The sequence below is a fragment of the Ammospiza caudacuta genome, chromosome 8, assembly GCF_027887145.1.
Source record: "Ammospiza caudacuta isolate bAmmCau1 chromosome 8, bAmmCau1.pri, whole genome shotgun sequence".
Lineage (NCBI taxonomy): Eukaryota > Metazoa > Chordata > Aves > Passeriformes > Passerellidae > Ammospiza > Ammospiza caudacuta.
This window is the reverse complement of record NC_080600.1, coordinates 25229811-25247105: the sequence shown is the minus strand read 5'-3', so window position 1 is coordinate 25247105 and position 17295 is coordinate 25229811. Positions and strand designations below refer to the sequence as shown.

The following is a 17295-nucleotide window of genomic DNA, read 5'->3' as shown; positions in this document are numbered from 1 at the left end:
TTCTGAACAGATGTACCCTAAAAGCAGTTTTCTGCATTCCATTTTGCACATACTTCACAGAGAGCATATAAAAACTCCACAAGTACTCATCTGGGATTGAAGCTTACCTGAACCAGTTCTAAATTTGACATAAAGGTATTTTTTCCTCTTTTTTTTTCAAAACATGAATTAAACCCTTGCAGAACCTGACTCGACAAAGAAAAGGATATTTGACATTTATCTTTTAGTTTTAACTGCTCTCCACTAGTCATGTCTCAAAAATACAGTGGGGTGAGATGGTTGGACCATACCACTGGCATACTGCACATGCCCACATCCTTCATACAAGGATGTGACACTTCATTTATTCCATTATCGCTAACGGTCTAGTACTTTCCACTTATCATGGCACACTAACTGTATTCAAAATAGACCACAAACATTTCTTTTCAATTTTGTTCTTCTCCTTATAAACAAAAGCCCATTAGCCCATAATGATTCATCCAGTTTCTCTTTTAGTGGCTCAGTGTTAGTCTCTACAGTCTTTCAGCACAAACCTCTTTTAAAGATCTCTGCAGTTTAGGTCACTCTAACAAAAGAGACCTTCCCCAATACTACACTGGTTCTAATTTCAGAAGAGGAGGATGAAACTTGTAGAGAATGGTAAGTTTTCTTCTTAACTAGGTATCTGAAGGGCTAGAGAACAGTTGCAATTGGAGAAGACTAAATATCTTATCTCAGTATCTATAAAGTCTTATATACCAACCTATGCCACCTGCATTTTTGTACACTTCTGCTCCTCCAACCTACAGAAACCTCCTAATAATACTTAATCTCCCATGACATCCTAGTTTTGAAGAACCCCCCTAGGTAATTCTTAAATGTAGCTCCTATACAGTGTAGCTGCAGGATTCCTTTTGCATGGAGCAGAATGCATTTGTGCACAAATCTAGATTAGGTTTCTACTCATGAATACATGTGGAGTTTTTAATGGAATGTACAAAGCACCTGTACTTACATGCAAGCCTGGAGAGGTATGTTGTATGTGCTGTATGTGTGTTGCACACAATATTGTGCAGCATATTTCCAGCATTACTAAATGTGTTATGAACCAATCAGACTTTCAAAATATTCCATAGCAGCACTGGGCTGAGCCTGGCTGGTCTCTTCAGTTTCGAAAGAATTAATTCTGTTGGTGCCAAAGCAATACTTTCGGTTAACAAACAGAACAAAGAATATTTAACTTCTTTTGGTTGCTAGATTTTACCCAATAATACTCCAGACAACTTTCAGTATTACTCACTTTCTTTCATATTACTTCCACTGATTAAAATAAGTTATAAATCAGCCAGGTAAAGCTTATTTACACTTCCATACTGAACTCTGAATCTTTTGGAAACTTAGCTTCTTCACAGAAAATAAGCCATTATTTCCTTTTACATCTTCACATGACAAATACTTGAGTTCTTAAGAAGCTCACAATAATCATTCCTGTCCTAACAATTCCTACCCACTTTGTGTTCTGAATTCATGCTGGGATCAAATCTCTCTCCTTATAGCTCACTTGGATACTACTTTGCTTATCCTAGCAGTTACAATATAATTCAGTTAAATGCACTAAGTGCTACCTTAAATCAATGCCCACACCTAGAACTGCTACTTCTGCATTTTTGACATTCAAAGATTGATCTCTTTAATTCCTCAATGAATTTGTTTTGCAGTTGGACATTTAAAATATTGCTATTATGGCTAAAGAACCACGGGGTTACTCAATTGTTGTATTTACCTTTTTGTGGGAAATCAGCTTACACAAAATCTGAGATCTAGCTGAGATCCCATACTACTTTTTAAAAGCCCATTGTATAAACAATCCAGAAAAACCTTTCCAAATACACTATACAGATATTTCAGTGATTGTAGAGAAGTCATAAATAGCCTAAATGTTGATGTCAAAATGATTATGCATCATAGAAAAGTTCTATGCAAGTGTTAAGACAACCTGTGATAAAGCAAAGATAAAGCAAGCTTCAGCATTAACCAGGCATCATATCCTCCATACAGAAGGAAAAAGGCAGGGGGATTCACAAACAGCAATAAACCCCCACATGCATGAAAAACAGCCACAGGAGGAAATGACCTAGCTTTCTGAGATATTCTCTTTATTATTTCACTAAAATAGTAAAAGAACTGGTTATAATAGATGTTTTGCCTAGATAAATTACAGGAAATACTCTGAGGTTTACTGTGATAAAGCTCCACGTCAAATCTTTAGAACAGAATAAAATTTTCTGCCAAAAGCACATGAAAAAGAACTATTTTCTTGAACATAGAGGGTACTAGCATCAGAGTATAGCAAATATGTGTCAATCACAAACTAATTATTCAGGAAATATGACAAATTGGAACTGTACAAGAAAGTTGAGAAGCTCTACCAATGATCTGGAAAATACAAGTCTTACTTCCCTCCATCAGAGAGCTCAGACACACTATATTGCAGGATTCCTTCTGAAACATCTTTCTTATCTGAAGAATAATCAGCTATCAACACCAGCCATGGGTAAAAGAATTTTAAGTGTTCCACTGTCACTGACAAAGGTATTTAAGAAATCTATAGCTAGAAAGTGAAACCAGATATATTTAGATCTGACACAAGTTTTTTTAATAGTGACTGTGTTCAGCTTTAAAATGTAATATCAGCCTAAGTGATGGCTTTTTGCTTTCAGACACTTTCTTGTTAAGGAGACTTCGGCCTAGAGCCATACAGAGCTCAGCACTTGTCAGCTTGATACAATGCCATCAACACACTAAGATTAGACTGAAAAGTCCAAGGATGACCATTAACTATGTTTGGGGCATTCAAGTAAACCTTTCATGGAAATGTCAGCATCACAGCTGGTAAGGAAAACCTAAACAAAAGCAGTTCACTTTCAGTAGGTGTTATTTTCTCCTTGACTTGTCCTTTAAAATAGGTGAGTCATCTAAATAAAGTTGAAAGGGAACTGCCTAGGGAAACCCCCTATTATAAACATTACTCAAGATTAAATTTCTTTTGCTCTGCTCTACATCTCAATTATCTTCTTAAGAAGTTTTATTTATAAGTGAGAAATGTCTACATAAAAAAAACCAAAATCACCATTGTTTGAGACGCCAGAGTTATCAGAACTGGAATTTGCCTTGTGGAAATGTCGGGATAAAACTGGTGTGACCCACAGGCCCTGCTCCTGACCCCTTGTAAAGCAACTGGCATAACTAACACCACTTTATCAGGCAAGCAGGAATTCCCTGTGACTGGATGAGTGATGTATTCATTCCTCTCCCCCTTATTCTCAGGCACTGAAGGTCCTGTGAACCAAGTAGACAAACCAAACAGATTTCTCCTTCCCCTCCTGCAGTCTCATCCCGCTACACCCTCCCTCCCAGCTTCAAGATTCCTAGGAATCATGGTGATCACTCCCTCTTGTACAGCACTGAACATCCTAGATCCCAGTGCTGGTGATGAACCCATCACTGGGAAGTACAACAGCACAGGGAATACTACAACTGCCTGTAACATCAGGCACTTACAAGTCCTGAGTAAGGAACTTGGACTCAAGCTGCTGGTGGACACTGAGATGCTTGCGGCCAGAGATGCTTCCATCATCATCTGCTACCTCTGAGGACTGACTTGCATCTTCCATATCATCTTCCAGTCCAGATTTGACCTGATCTGCAGAGGGTTCCAGTCATTGGAAACAGTAAGCTAAGTTGTATTAAAAATTCTATGATACTATACTGGGGCTGCCATGGGATAAGGACAAATGTGGATGTACAGTACTCCACATTAATGTATCCAACAAATCCATATTCATTCTCTATTTTTCCAACAAAAAGCATAAAAAAGAGTGGAGGATACAACTTTGATTAAGAATTTATGGATTTTATCTGCATGTTATTATCCATTCATTCTCGCTTGAAAAGAACATGGATTCTGATAATTTCATTTTCCCAGTTGTTTCATCATCAATATAGAAACCATTATTCAATATGCATACAACTCTAAAAATCTGGAAGGCAAAACCCATGCTGAAAATGTCTCTGTATAACTACGGGAGAACTTGGTATCTGGTATTCACTGCGGAACCAAAAGTTACCTTACCAGGGTACCATCAGAACTCCACAGAACCCCCTTATAAAAATAGAACAAATTGAAGATTTGCTATGCTGAGTCAGATCTCCTGCCTAGAAAGAAGCTGTTAAAGAACTACTACTCATTTCTGAAGTAGCACTATAAACAAATTGTGGTGTTGATTTAGTCGGCATATTTTATTGTTTCTCATTTGGTTTGAAAGTAAACACTTGGAACAATTCTAATACCATGAATGCAGTATTTTCCAAGTATTCCGGATGTCACCACATAGTGCATCATTCTCTTCCGATAATGAAAAACAGCAATCCACCAAAAACAAAGGCATTATTGCTTCTGTAGTGTCATAAAGATCTCTAATTAATCCAGCAGTGTTGAGCTACAAATCTTCAGCTAGTTCACCCCAACAAAATGTGCCTCCTAGAATTTGAGTCTACTGTGACCACACATTACAAGCAGAAAACTTACCGATTTCTCATATATTGCTTCTCATTAAACAATGGCAGAGTTGAAGCAATATGAATACTATCATATCATTAAATTTTCATTAGGCAATTCTAATCCAATTCTAATGAGGTTCCTATTATTAGTCTGAAGTGGTTTAGGAGTCTGGAAGCACAAGACACTAAGAAGAATAAATTATAAGCTTAAATTCAGTCCCAGTGATAAAACATCTTCAAAGCAAGAAGTGAGAAGGAAAAAGCAACTTTATAATTAAATGGCTATGCTTCTGAGTCCAAATATGTTACTTCTCAGAAGTCTAAAGCAATAGCTTAAGTTTATGCTCTTGTTCATATTACTCCTAGAAGACAGAAACCACAAGTAACAAACACACAGTATTTTTCTGGTCAGTGAAATTAACTATTTTTGTACCACTACCCTGAACCAAGTATACTTGGCACATGGACATTCAGTATGGATCTTGACTTTCAAGACCTTTAAGTGGATAATTCTTCTGAAAGGATGATTAGGAACACAAATAAACTCGTAATTTTCGGTCTGCTTCCAATTCTAATTTTTCTAAGTGCAGAAGCATAGCTCAAAGGCTATGTGATGATTATGTTAAATCAGCCTATAGGGCATTCTCAAGTTTCATCTATATTTAACTTACAAACAGAGGCATTTAGACATCCAGAGGAATAATTAGGCTAATAAAATAATTCAGAAATTTTTATTTGTAAAGATAAAGGATTAATAGAGACAGCTAATTTATCATACTGAAGTTTCACTTATAAGGAAAAAGTAACATTTTAGAGAGAATTCTTTTCTCAAGACTTTTATACCTACCACTCTCACCTCATTCTGCCTGATAATGTTCTTAAACTCACAAGCTTCAACCATGCAAACCTTGTGCACATCCTAAGACCTTCAAACTTAGCAACAGTCAAGTCTAGTGGAGCTGTAAGGATTTCATCCCACTGGAAAGGCTGTGCTGTAAAAGGCAGAAATACAGAAAAATCCACACATTCAACACACTTCATTCTTTATTTACACAAGTAAGAAGTATCAACATATATTAAGTATGATTTTTTTGGGGATGAGGGAAAATTCACTTTTAATTTTGGGCACCAGAAAATGTCCTAGTGACATATTTTCCAAGTGCTGCAAGCATAGTACTCCTGTGCAACCTCTGCTCAACAGTATCCCAGTGACTTCAGCAAACCTAAGAAGTTAACAAGAGTAGCTAACTTAATTTGATTTTTAGGGTCCATTCTTTAACCATCAAGAATTACAATTATTACTGAAAGCAAAAAAAAAAGCCTCTATCAACTGCTGCCTTACAGTTCCAAATTATTTTGGAAGGTCAAATGGAGGAAGAGAAAGTGAGAACCAAGGCAGTGGACACAAGAATTAAATATCACCTAGACAAGTAGCCACTATAGGAGCCACCCAGATCGCCTTTGCATGGAGAGCTAACTGTGTTTTGCCCTCAAGCCAATCAGAACAGATGTGGTTTTGTTTCCAGTTAACAAAGAGAAGCTCCATTTGACAAACAGATTCTGAAAAAAAAAAACAACTGGTCTAGGACCTAAGAGAAAATGATTCTTCACAAAAAGAAAAAAAGTTAAGCAGTTCTTAAGTTGTTTCAGAACAACAACTAAAATAGCTCTGCCACGTCTGAACGCAGCCCCTGCCATCAAAGCACAGTGCTGGTTACAAGAGGTAGCTCTACTCTGAAGATGCAAAGCCTTGCTGTTGTAACACTTAGCAAGGGGCAAAATCATGCAATCCCTTCAAATTTCTACATGCTCAGCAGCAGAGTGGCTCCTCTTCTAACACTCAATCAAATCCTGCAGAGCCAGGACACAGCAGGTATTAGGCCTTAACTGTAAGAAGGACTTGGATGGAAGGGAAAGAAAAAGCATAGAGAGAAGAGAGCAGCCAATAGGGAATTAGGCAGATCAGAAGAGCAGGAAAGCATATGTAGTATAAATTATCATTACACAGCACCAGCCAACTGCCTGATGTGTTGATATATGTTCCTTTACCCTTAGAGTAAACAAGGTAACTTTAAAACAACCTTAATATCCTCACTACTTCCAATCAGGAGAACCCCAAAGGAAGCTCTTTTTTTATTCTTTTTTGCAATTTACATTAATTTTGTTTAAAATGCACTAAATTATAAAAAACCAGTTTGAACATTGAATCAATTAAAGTTTTACTTCTAATGAACCAATGAAAACTACAGCTATGTACAACCATGTCTCCAATCAGGGTATTTCTAATGCACTTCTATTAAAAACAAAAAAAGGCATCAAGGCAGATCCCTTCCCCAACACTACCATGGGGAGACAAAGCAAATAATTAACAACTTCAAGCTCTGCAAGCCTCATTAGCAGCACAGCACTGTGAATGTTCCACAAGGTGTTTTTAAATTGTACCATGACCACCTTTACCCTGGCAACTGAATTAAAAGCCACTCCTTACTAAAATACTAAATGGGGATTTAATATTTCCAGTTTTTACGGATTGTTATTAGCAGGCAGAAAATCTCAACCAATTATTTCCCAAAACGTAAAATTTAATTTACAAAATTAAACCCTTCCTGCCAAGCTGAAATTGTATTAAGTTACAATTAATATTACAAAGGCTGTATTTAATATGTGCATGTAAAATATGCTTAGGCTGCTGTAGTAACTTTTAAGATTTATTGCTAAGGAATAGAATTTATTTTGGAGCAGAATTAAGGCAGGCACATTTTTCTTTTTACCAAAACTTTTTGTAAAAAGACATTAGGTAGCATTAAGTATTGCTTATCAAATTAGGAAGACTATCATGCAAGAATTATGGAGGTTTTGCCAGAGCAAATACAAAATTCTGCCATAGCTTTAGTTGTTAGTGTAGTATTTCATTCAGTACCATGTGATTTACTTTACAGCACATACGTAAAAACTACTGCAAAAGAAAGACCTTCAAATGTTAAAAAAAAAATCCTGATTCAGCACAGAGATAAGAAATTTTGGAAGATGTGAGTGAGACATGAGTATCTGATTACCAGAACAACAATGAAGAACTGTAATAATTTCACCTTTAACTGTACAGGCTTTTCAAAACAGCGTACAGCACTACCAATGTGAACATGGATTCCCGAGGATCACAAACAGACATAGTCAAAGATCTCCGATAGCAACAAATATAGGAAAGTCTATTCTCTGTCAGACAAAGAGCCATTAGCAATACATGCAGCAGGCGAGAAAAAAGTCAATTACACACCCTGGAAGCACCACTAAAGACCTCAGAGCTATTAACCAAGAGTGATTCTCAGGCTGCTTATAATAACCATAAAAATCAGCAGAACAATCTCACATACTACCTTGTTCTGCTCAAAATCCCAACACACTTGACTTAGCAACACTGCACCTTATGAGGCAAGAAACCACAAGATATTTTTAAGCTCAAAGTTAGAAAGAAAATAGACAAACACAGAAGTTACACTAAGGAAACTTTTTAATGATTTGCAGCCAATATAGATAATCCATTTCATAAAAGTAACCTTTTATTTCAATCTAATTCTGTCTGTTTCCCAGCCAGAATAATTTTCCAAGTCAGTTGCAGCAGGAAAGAAAAATATAATTTGATAATGGAAACTAGTACTCAACCTAATCACAAGATAATCCACTGCTTCTCCATAACAGAATCCACCTTCCATCAGTGCAGGATGACAATAAGTTACATCTGGCAGAGAAGCATCAACTCCAAAGTAGTTTTCCAAAATAAAGTCAAAGCTACTTGATCATACCTAGACAAAAAAAAAAAAAAAAAAAACAAAAAACACCACCACCCAAAAGAAAACAAAAAGGCTAACCAATATTTAATGCTGCTTTGTCTCATCCACATGATGTAGGGCTCATTGCTATCTGAAAGGCTGAAAGACTATTTTAAAAAGACTGAAAACTGAATGAAGTGTTAATGTTGATTACCATTTAAATGCTTTTTCTTTGAATATTGATATTGCTTCTGAGGAAAAAACCTGATTTGTACATGAAAAATTCAAAGAAATTCTATTTCAGTTATTTTATTCTGAACACTTGTTTATAAACCCCAACTGCTTAAGAACACCTCTCACAGTACTGCTTTTATTAGCTATTTTTTCAGTCTAAGTCATAGTCATCTAAAAAAAAAAAAAAAAAACCAACAAAATCCTCTCCACACATGAAAATCCACTGAGCATTTTAATGCATTTAAATCTTAGAAAAGATCTCCCAGGTCTTCACTAATTTAAATCTGGTTCTACCTTAATAGCAATTACAGTTCTTATCTGTGTAACTACTGACAGAAGGTTGGTTGGACTCTCCTTTCCTAACAATTAGGAATCCCCTTCTAACATGCTTTTATATATGGACAGCCTGTATTAATCCAAATTAATGTAAAAGTCTTCTCTTTACACTATACATTTATAGAGAGCAATCAGTGTTTTCCTCCCACTCCAGAAAATATAAGCATCTATGCATTAATCAGAAGAGCCTCTTCCTTGCACCAAACCTGTCAATCACAAAGCCATGCAGCAAGTCAAACAGGGAATCTGATCCAGCAGGAAACTGACCCGGCAGAAGAACTAGTTCGCTGTCAGATCAATGTGATCCTTTCAGCAGCTGCCTGTTAGAGCAGATTAAACGTATCATGAAACTGCACACAAAGAGTTTACAGAGAACTGGCCAGCCTCCTACAAAATAAAGCAGACTTGGAATAACATCTCATAAGAAGCACTCCTTAAAGCTAGTATTTTCTCATCAGCAGACACTTGAATCTCTCAGCCACCCTGAAGGATACAACGGAGAGAAAATGAAAAAAAATAGCTTTTTCATTGGAAATCCATATCATGTGGCCTTGGTTTTCAACATAGCATGGGGCTAGACACAGATGAGCAATAAGAACTGTTTGTGCTCTCACAGAGAAGAATAGACCTTCTCCAGCTGCTAAACCCAAGGGATGGAGATGGCCCACAAGACTAACAATTATTTTCATTTCATAATCCCCACCAAAACTTTTAAAAATTCCTAAAACAGGTATTCCTGCATTTCTGCTTTAGTTACCAACAAATCCAAAGTCTCTTCTGTCAGGAAGCATGGTGATAAACCATTATGGTGTATCTTTCCTCCTGCAAAGCTCAAAATGGTGCTTCACTGCGTTTTTATTTTTTCTCACTTAACTGGGAAAGGGCTGCTGTAACTGAACTCAGCTGACACTACACAGCTCCTCAGGGAGAAAGAAGTATGTGGTGCTTTCCAGAGGTGATCAGCTCTGTTTCAGCAAGAGGTAACTACTCCTGTTCAGAACATAATTAACCCTGGCATAGACATGCAAAGGGTTGCTGCTGAGTTAAGTTCAGACTGTGTCATTCTCTCCTCCCTCAGATATAAAAAATATTATTGAAGAGTCCCTTACCATGTTCATTAAAACCAACAATATTCATCCTAAAGCTCCAAAATTATGTTAACATGTGGTCAAACACATGGAATTTACAGGGGGCTTGGTTTGGCTGGGGTTTTTTTAGAAAGTGGGGTAGGGTGTGTTCAGTTAGGGTTTTTTACTATTTTAATAGTATCCAGACTAAATTTAATCTCATAGTGAGTCTCCTGTAAATTAAGAAGGTGTTAATGAAAAGACACGTTTGTCTAAGCACAAGATTTTTTTAGTCGTGGTACAAAATAAATCTCAGCAACTTTCAAAGAAAGTCATGGAATACACCTAAGCTCAGTGAAATTACAGCAGGCAAGTTCAGTGTGTCCAAGAATCTGATTCAATATACCCTGACCTCAATTGACTCCCTAGGCATTCAGTTAAATAACATCAGTATTTAGGAGCACCCAAAGGTAACAAGCAAAGAAGTTTCTCTACAGATCAGTATCTGCAAGTCCAACGAACATCCACTCAATGGATATATATAAATATATATTAGCTGTCAGGATTACACTTTACATATCAAAAGATACAAGCTTTTAAACCAAAAGAATAAAGTGGAAAGGAGGTTTTAAAGGAAATTCTCACACATGCATTCTACAGGTACTGTAACAGAAAACAACTACTATTTAAGTAACTCATATGACCCATATTACACCCTAGACAAAGATTAATCCTACACCTTTGAGGTCTTTTTCACCGTAGAAAAGCGATCTTCTCAGCAGAGATACACCTTTATGCTAGTAGAATCACCTCCACTTGGCTAACTTTGACCTATTCCCCAGACTGAGGAAGCCAATCCTCTGTCCAGTAAACCCATGCTTTTGGGGGGCCTCCATAGGCAACATCTGCTCAATACTGAACATAGTCAGCCACCTCCAGGGACCTGAACACCTGAACCCTCCTTAGTCTCTATTCACAGCCTGGAAGTACAAACAAAAACACAAAGGTACCACCTGGGTCAACAAAAAGCCATCCCATTTTAAGGAAGAAGTACTTTTCTCAACTATTTTGTTTCTACCTGTGGAAAATAAAAAAGCTTAATGACAAAGCTGAATATACACAACTTCCAGATGGATAACATGAAGTTCTGGTGCTCATCAGCCTGACAACAATTAGCAATTAGTGTAATACTGAAGATAATCAACAGCATCAGCAGGCAAGTCACCTGGACTTTTCTCACTTAAGTGGCCTTATTTGTAAGAAACAGCAACCAGAGCTGGTCTTTGCCATCTGCAGTGTTTGCTAGAAGTTTAAAATGTTACATACAAATAAAAGCAAGTTTTCCCAAAGTAGATCGTTAGCAACAAGCAGCATCTAGGGCAAGAGATGAAAAACTTTCCATCGCACATACTTGCAACAACAGCTAGCATTTCATAAAGTAAAATTCAAAAGAACTTTAACCAAGTAAAGGGAATGGAGAGTGAACACATCTGATCTGCATTAGTTGGATACGTGAACAAAGTGCTGAAGTACACAACCAAGAAGGTCCCCTTCCTTGGGAGGGGGCCAGCAGACGGGTTAAACTTCTCATGGCAAACCGGGTCAAAAGCAGGTTGGCTGGGGTGAAAGCGAAGCTGTAATCCCCCGCTAGCCTTACGTGCCACCGACGGGCATAGGGCCGAGGGGCATAAGGAGATGCGAACAAGATGAAACAGTGAGGTAGAAGTGGAAATAGTTTAAATATGTATATACGTGTATATATACACACTGATTAAGAGAGAGTCGTCACGTGAGCAGCAGATCTACGGGTGAGATTTACCTCCCCCATGAAAGCACCGGAAAAAATGCAGAGTAATCTAAGCGGATGCACGCACATGTGCGCATCCACGGACACACAGCGCAGACACACAAAGCACACAGAGCGCATCCGCGGAGTTGCCGGGGTCCCAGCGCAGAGCGGCAGGTCAAGGCTGGAGTGACGATGCACCGCAGGACAGCGGCGCCTCCGCCGAGCCGCACCGGGCGGGGCACGGCGGCTTCTGGCAGGAGCCGCCGCCCCCCGGGGCCGCCCGCTGCCGGGCGGATAAAGTTTGCAGCAGCCGCCGCTGCAGTGCCGGGTGCGTCCGCCGCAGTGAGCGAGCCCTGCCTGCGGGAGAGCGAGCGCCGGTAGGCCCGGAGCCGGCCGCGGCATCCCTGCCTTCCTTCCCCACCTCCGCCCCGCCGCGCCCCCGCTCCACTGACCGATCACCTCCTGCAGCTCGTAGGCGTCCCTGCAGATGGGCCAGCCGGCGGCCGGGGCGGCGGGCGCGGGCGCCGGCTGGGGCTGCTGGACGTGCACCGGCGACTCGCCCTGCTCCGCCATGATGCTGCCGGAGCGCCCAGGCACCCGGCGACCTTCTCCAAAGTTCCCCTCCAGCAACACCTTTCCGCCGCGCTCTGCCTCCCGCCCGCCCTGCCCGAGCAGCCGGCCGCCCGCCCGGCGGAGGGAGGAGGCAGGGCACCGAGGGGGAGGAGGCAGAGGCGGGCGGCGCCGCCGGCCCCGGCCGCTCGCCCAGCGCCGCTGCGGAGAGACGGAGCCGAGCGCGGGGCCGGGGCCCCGGGCGGTGCCGGGGCCCCGGGCGGTGCCGGTGCGGGGCGAGGCCGTGCCCCCAGGCGCGCCCCCGCCCCAGGGACAAGCGCGGGCGCTCTCGCAGGTGCGGCCCGCGGGAGCGGCCCCGCGCACCCCGGGGCTCGCCGCCTTCCCCGGCACCCCGTAACCTACCTGCCTGCCTGCTGCTCCGGCCATCGCCCTTCCCCGCTCACCCCCGGCTCGCTACCATGCTCTGCGCCTCGGGAAGCACCTCGAGGTCCTGCCCAGGGCGGCGGGCAGAGCCCGTGCAGGCCATGGCCCTGCCGGCGGAGTGCCGGACCCCGCCGGGGCCGGGCAGCCCCGGAGGGAGGCAGGGAGGGAGGAAGCCACATCGCGGGGCGGATGCTGAAGCACCTGTTAGGCCGATAGCATGAGCACGAAGGCTGCTCTGAAGCACAGCTCACTAGAAGTGTCACTGCTGAGTGTGCTGCTGCTGCTCCAGATGACTCGTATTCGAATTTGAGAACGTGAGGAAAGCATTTTCTTTCATCGGTGATCGTGCTGCAGTCCTGCAAAGTGTTCAAATACCCTATGACGAGTAGCCCTCTCCAGGATGAGTAGGACAGCTGCAGCGTGACACTTCAGTGCACACTGCCTCAGTTCACGACACCGAGAAGGACTGAGGACAGCTAAAATGCTCCCCTCGCTAACCAGTACCAAGTGATTTAAACAAATAAGAATCATGATTAAACGTCTCCAGCACTTCCCATTATACAGTGCAAGGTTAAACAAACCCTTCAGCCTTGGGTTAAACAAAATTCTGCTGTTAATAGTAGTAAGGATTTTTTTTCTTCTACACTCTTAGTGTCAAGTGTTCAATGATATCATCAGGACTTTACTTACTATGGAGTAATTTAGAAAATAACTATTTGTGTAGTCTACAGTCTCACCCCTACTTTGAATGCTTTGCATTTTAAGACTTATAGAGCTCTGAGAAGAAAAGTGGTAACATAAGATTTCCATATAGTCCAAAATCTTACTTCCTGCTACAGAATGAACTTAAGGTAATTAGAACTAATACAGGATGCTAGCAGGAAAGCTGTAGCACTGTCTAAAAGACGAGAACCTCAGAAATTGTTAGGAAGTCTGATGAAGTGTGATTTAGAGTCAAGAAAACATATGTGTAACAACTAACGCCTGTTAGCTACTTTGTTCCATTTGGGATAATGTCCTTTAACTAATATTTTGTGTGTGTGATTAGTTCAGTGAGGACTCAGTTAATTGAAGGTTATTTCAAAAAGGAAAGCAAGTTACTTCTAGTGTGCTGTTGCTGAGAAGCTGAAGGAAGTCCTAGCCACTGTTTAATGATTGATTCATCAGGTGCATCAGCAACTTGCAAATATTTCTGCACTGCCCTTCCATTTTCTCCTAAGCAAAAGTTTAGTTTAGTATAGAGACTTCTAGCAGTAGAATAAAAATATTGCACATTTTTTTGCTAAATTAATGATTCTTCTCAATCTCATTTTTAAAAGTTACATGATTGGAGTATTTTCCTATATACAAATTAAAAATTATTTGCCACAAAACTGAAGGTCAGCAAGACTTGGAAGAGGAAGTATTAAATCGTCATTCAGCATTAAATTTAATGCCAAGACCTTTCTGCCAGGAATAGCATAAAAAAAATAGTAAAAGAGCAACAGCACAGGCCAAATCAATCAGCAGAGAAAATGGGTTACTCACTACTGATGGAAAACAGCCAACTTCTCCATCTGTACTCAGTTGTTGGGGGGGAGGAGGTTGGAGGTGGCTCGTTTTGAGCCATGAATTTCTGTGATGCTACTGCCACATCACTCTTTAAATTGCTGGTTAACACCTGACACCATTATGGTTATTTTTGTCCTGATTATTGCCCAACTAATCCCTACAATTTTTGGGATTTCTAGAGTGCACCTGCACTCTGTAATTCGTTGAAACGAGCAGCTTCCACAGGAGGACCCTTCCGGCACAGCGGGTTTATGAGCAGCGGGAAGCGTTCCGTGCGTTCCAGGACAAGGCCTGGGCACAGCGCGGGGCCGCTCGCCCCCGGCTGCGGGCGCGGGGAAGGGCAGCAACCTGCCGGGTTAGCAGGTCCTGGACAAACTGATAGGACTCATTACAAATCACTGCTCTCTGAATCAGTCACCAAATGATTGATTCCAAAGTGAATGAAGGCTTTACATAGCCAGGTTACTACCAAAAGCAGTGAAATATAAAACCATGTAGGCCACTATGACAGGAGAGTTAAAGCCATGCTCGGACCTCTTGAAAGTTCCCTGCAGTACCCTCTGCAGATGGGACAAAAATGTGTTCAGATCAAAATAAGTCAGACTCCTTTTCTAGGTTTGCAGAATTTAGCCAAGATAATGTTAGTACTTACAATGACATTGCAGACCAACTAATTCAAATGTAAGCAGTACCAATATAAAATCACAGACAAGCATAAGGACTGGGGTTCATAAGCAGTGGTAGGTATGCTAGTAGCATAGACAAGGGATAGCATCCACCCAAACTACTTTTTTTTTCTGAATACAAGGCAGCAGATGCAACCAAAACAGCAATATAACCTACTACAGACTAACCCAGAGCGACAAGGAACTCTTCTCTCTACTGTTACTTAGTCTACCCCAGAGAAATGAGTGAAGTAAAACCACCCTCTCTTCCACAAGTGTCCTAAAAATGCAGTTATGACTATGACATACAGCAGCACAGCTCTCTCCAATTATGGAGGTAAGGTCTGAAAGCCTCTAATTTGGCAGCACTGAGGGATGGCTGTGCTTTAAACAATGTCATGAGATATGAAGGCTGACATGACAGCAGCTGGTGCTGATGGGAGCAGACTAAATGCTTCCAGCCTCCCTTTCTCCTCTAGAGAATGCACAGTTAAATAGGTACCATGCCCATTATTGTTACTAGGATGCTTCTTTTCATCAAAGCTTACAGCTTAGCTTGGTTTCTGCTCAGAGAACACATGAGTATCTTCTTGGTGATTCACATCACAAAACACATTGTACTTAATACAGAATCATTTGGGTTAGAAGAGACCTCTTGAGATCATCCAGTCCAACCCTGCCCCAACCAAGGCAGGGTCACCTAGAGCAAGTTACAGAGGAACATGTCCAGGTGGGTTTCAAATATCTTCAGAGAAGACTTCACATCCTCCCTGGGCAGTGTGTTCCAGTGCTCTGCAATACTGAATGCAAAGAAGTTCTTCCTCATGTTGGGATGGAAGCAGTGGAATGTTTACATTGAAAACCCTTCATTGGAATTGGACATGAAGTTTCACTGAAGTTAAGGTCCATCAAAGCATAGTGATGCTTTACAAAATAAGCCATTTCTATTTTTTCCCTAGGTTGAAGGCCCTGATGCCTTCATTTCTTTTCTTCTCCCTTCCCCCCCTTGTAAACCTTTGCAAGCTGTTCCACTCAGCAGATTAGTCCTTTTAAACTCCTAGAAAAAGCTGTGTTCTGGATATTAATGTTTATTGAGCCAATTATGATTAAGCTAAATTTTGTTGCTATACAGTGAAATGGGTATTTCAATTACTTACTTATGTGCCACAACCCAAGCTGTTACTGGTCCTGGCAAAAAAAATTATTTTTAGATTTTTTTGTTAACCTGGTTTTCAGGCCACAGGTAGAGGAAATGCTCGCATCTTTGTCTCAAGCCCTTTGAAAGTGAGAAGCCCTGACAGGGATATTGAAGACATAAAAGGAATAACGGAGCCTGGATGAGCTTCTCTGCAGAGCTGAAGAGCAGCTGGTTCCTCAGTGTAATCAGAGCTGGTTCCTCAGTGTCACAGCTGGCTTTGCAGGCTGGGAGCCCCTGTTACAGCAGCTAAGCCTCCACATCCACCCATCCAGCTTTTCAAACCAGGCCATGGGAACACATTGTGCTGTTAGCTTGCTCTTGCTGCCAAACCAATCAAAACTTTAAAATCACCAGCTAAATATTACTAGCTCATTCCAGCACCATGAGCCCCAGTGGCTAATTGCCTAAATCATGATGGCACATCAATCATTATACATTTCAAACACTCAGAATTTTGCATCCATTTATAATATCTACATGCTAGCCATTCGTATATTGGCAACAATAGCCTTTTTGGGACCTGCAGGAATCACAGTCTGAGCTATGATAATTTGAATGAATTCAGGATACAGTCATCATGAAAATGACAGTGAATTAAATGTTATTGTTGCTTTTGAACTACAGTTTAATATAATTAAGATGATGTGGAGGTGTCCAGCTTACTGAAGCTTATAGCAGGAATAAACTCTCCATAGCTGTGAATGAATAAAATTCAAATATATAGAAGATTTGATCTAGGAACTCCTATGGCTTTCATCACTGTAGGATATGGACATCTCATGCATATCAATAAATTAATCCTCACATTAATTTACATACAAAAAGACTGGAGAATAGAATTACCTCAGTTCACAAGTGGAAACAGAAAAAGCTTAAGGGATTTGCTAAAGGTCATGAAAGAACTCTGTAGCAAAACTGGGAGCATATTTTCTGAGGATGAGATTTCACACAGCCTCACAAGATCAGGGATCTAATCTGGTCGACAGCTAGATCCTGATTTGGTTCATCCAAAAACTTTGGCTAGTTACTGGTTAGCCAAACAAGCCACACACAGGATAAACAAGGGAAACATGAAAAAAAGGCAGCCAACAGGGGGGAAGAGTAAATGCCACCATTTAAGCAGGAGCACAGTTTTAGCTTTGTTAGATGATCA

At 40.8% G+C, this 17295-nt stretch overlaps 1 protein-coding gene across 5 annotated transcripts in view; it reads right to left on the bottom strand.

Moving 5' to 3' along the window:
• The window catches only part of STK39 (serine/threonine kinase 39), an 80942-nt gene that overhangs the window by 63421 nt on the left and 226 nt on the right, over positions 1-17295 (bottom strand). The window contains exons 2-3 of one of the 5 annotated variants that reach the window (XM_058809343.1): positions 5399-5534; positions 3544-3685 (exon numbers count right to left, since the gene is read on the bottom strand). The exons of 2 other annotated variants lie outside the window; for them this stretch is intronic. In XM_058809343.1, coding sequence (XP_058665326.1) covers positions 3544-3622 — 79 coding nt within the window. In that variant the 5' untranslated portion in view covers positions 3623-3685; positions 5399-5534. Of the gene's footprint in view, positions 1-3543; positions 3686-5398; positions 5535-12187; positions 12415-17295 lie in introns of those variants that run through there. 2 more of the 5 variants (XM_058809349.1, XM_058809347.1) reach the window with 2 other exon arrangements.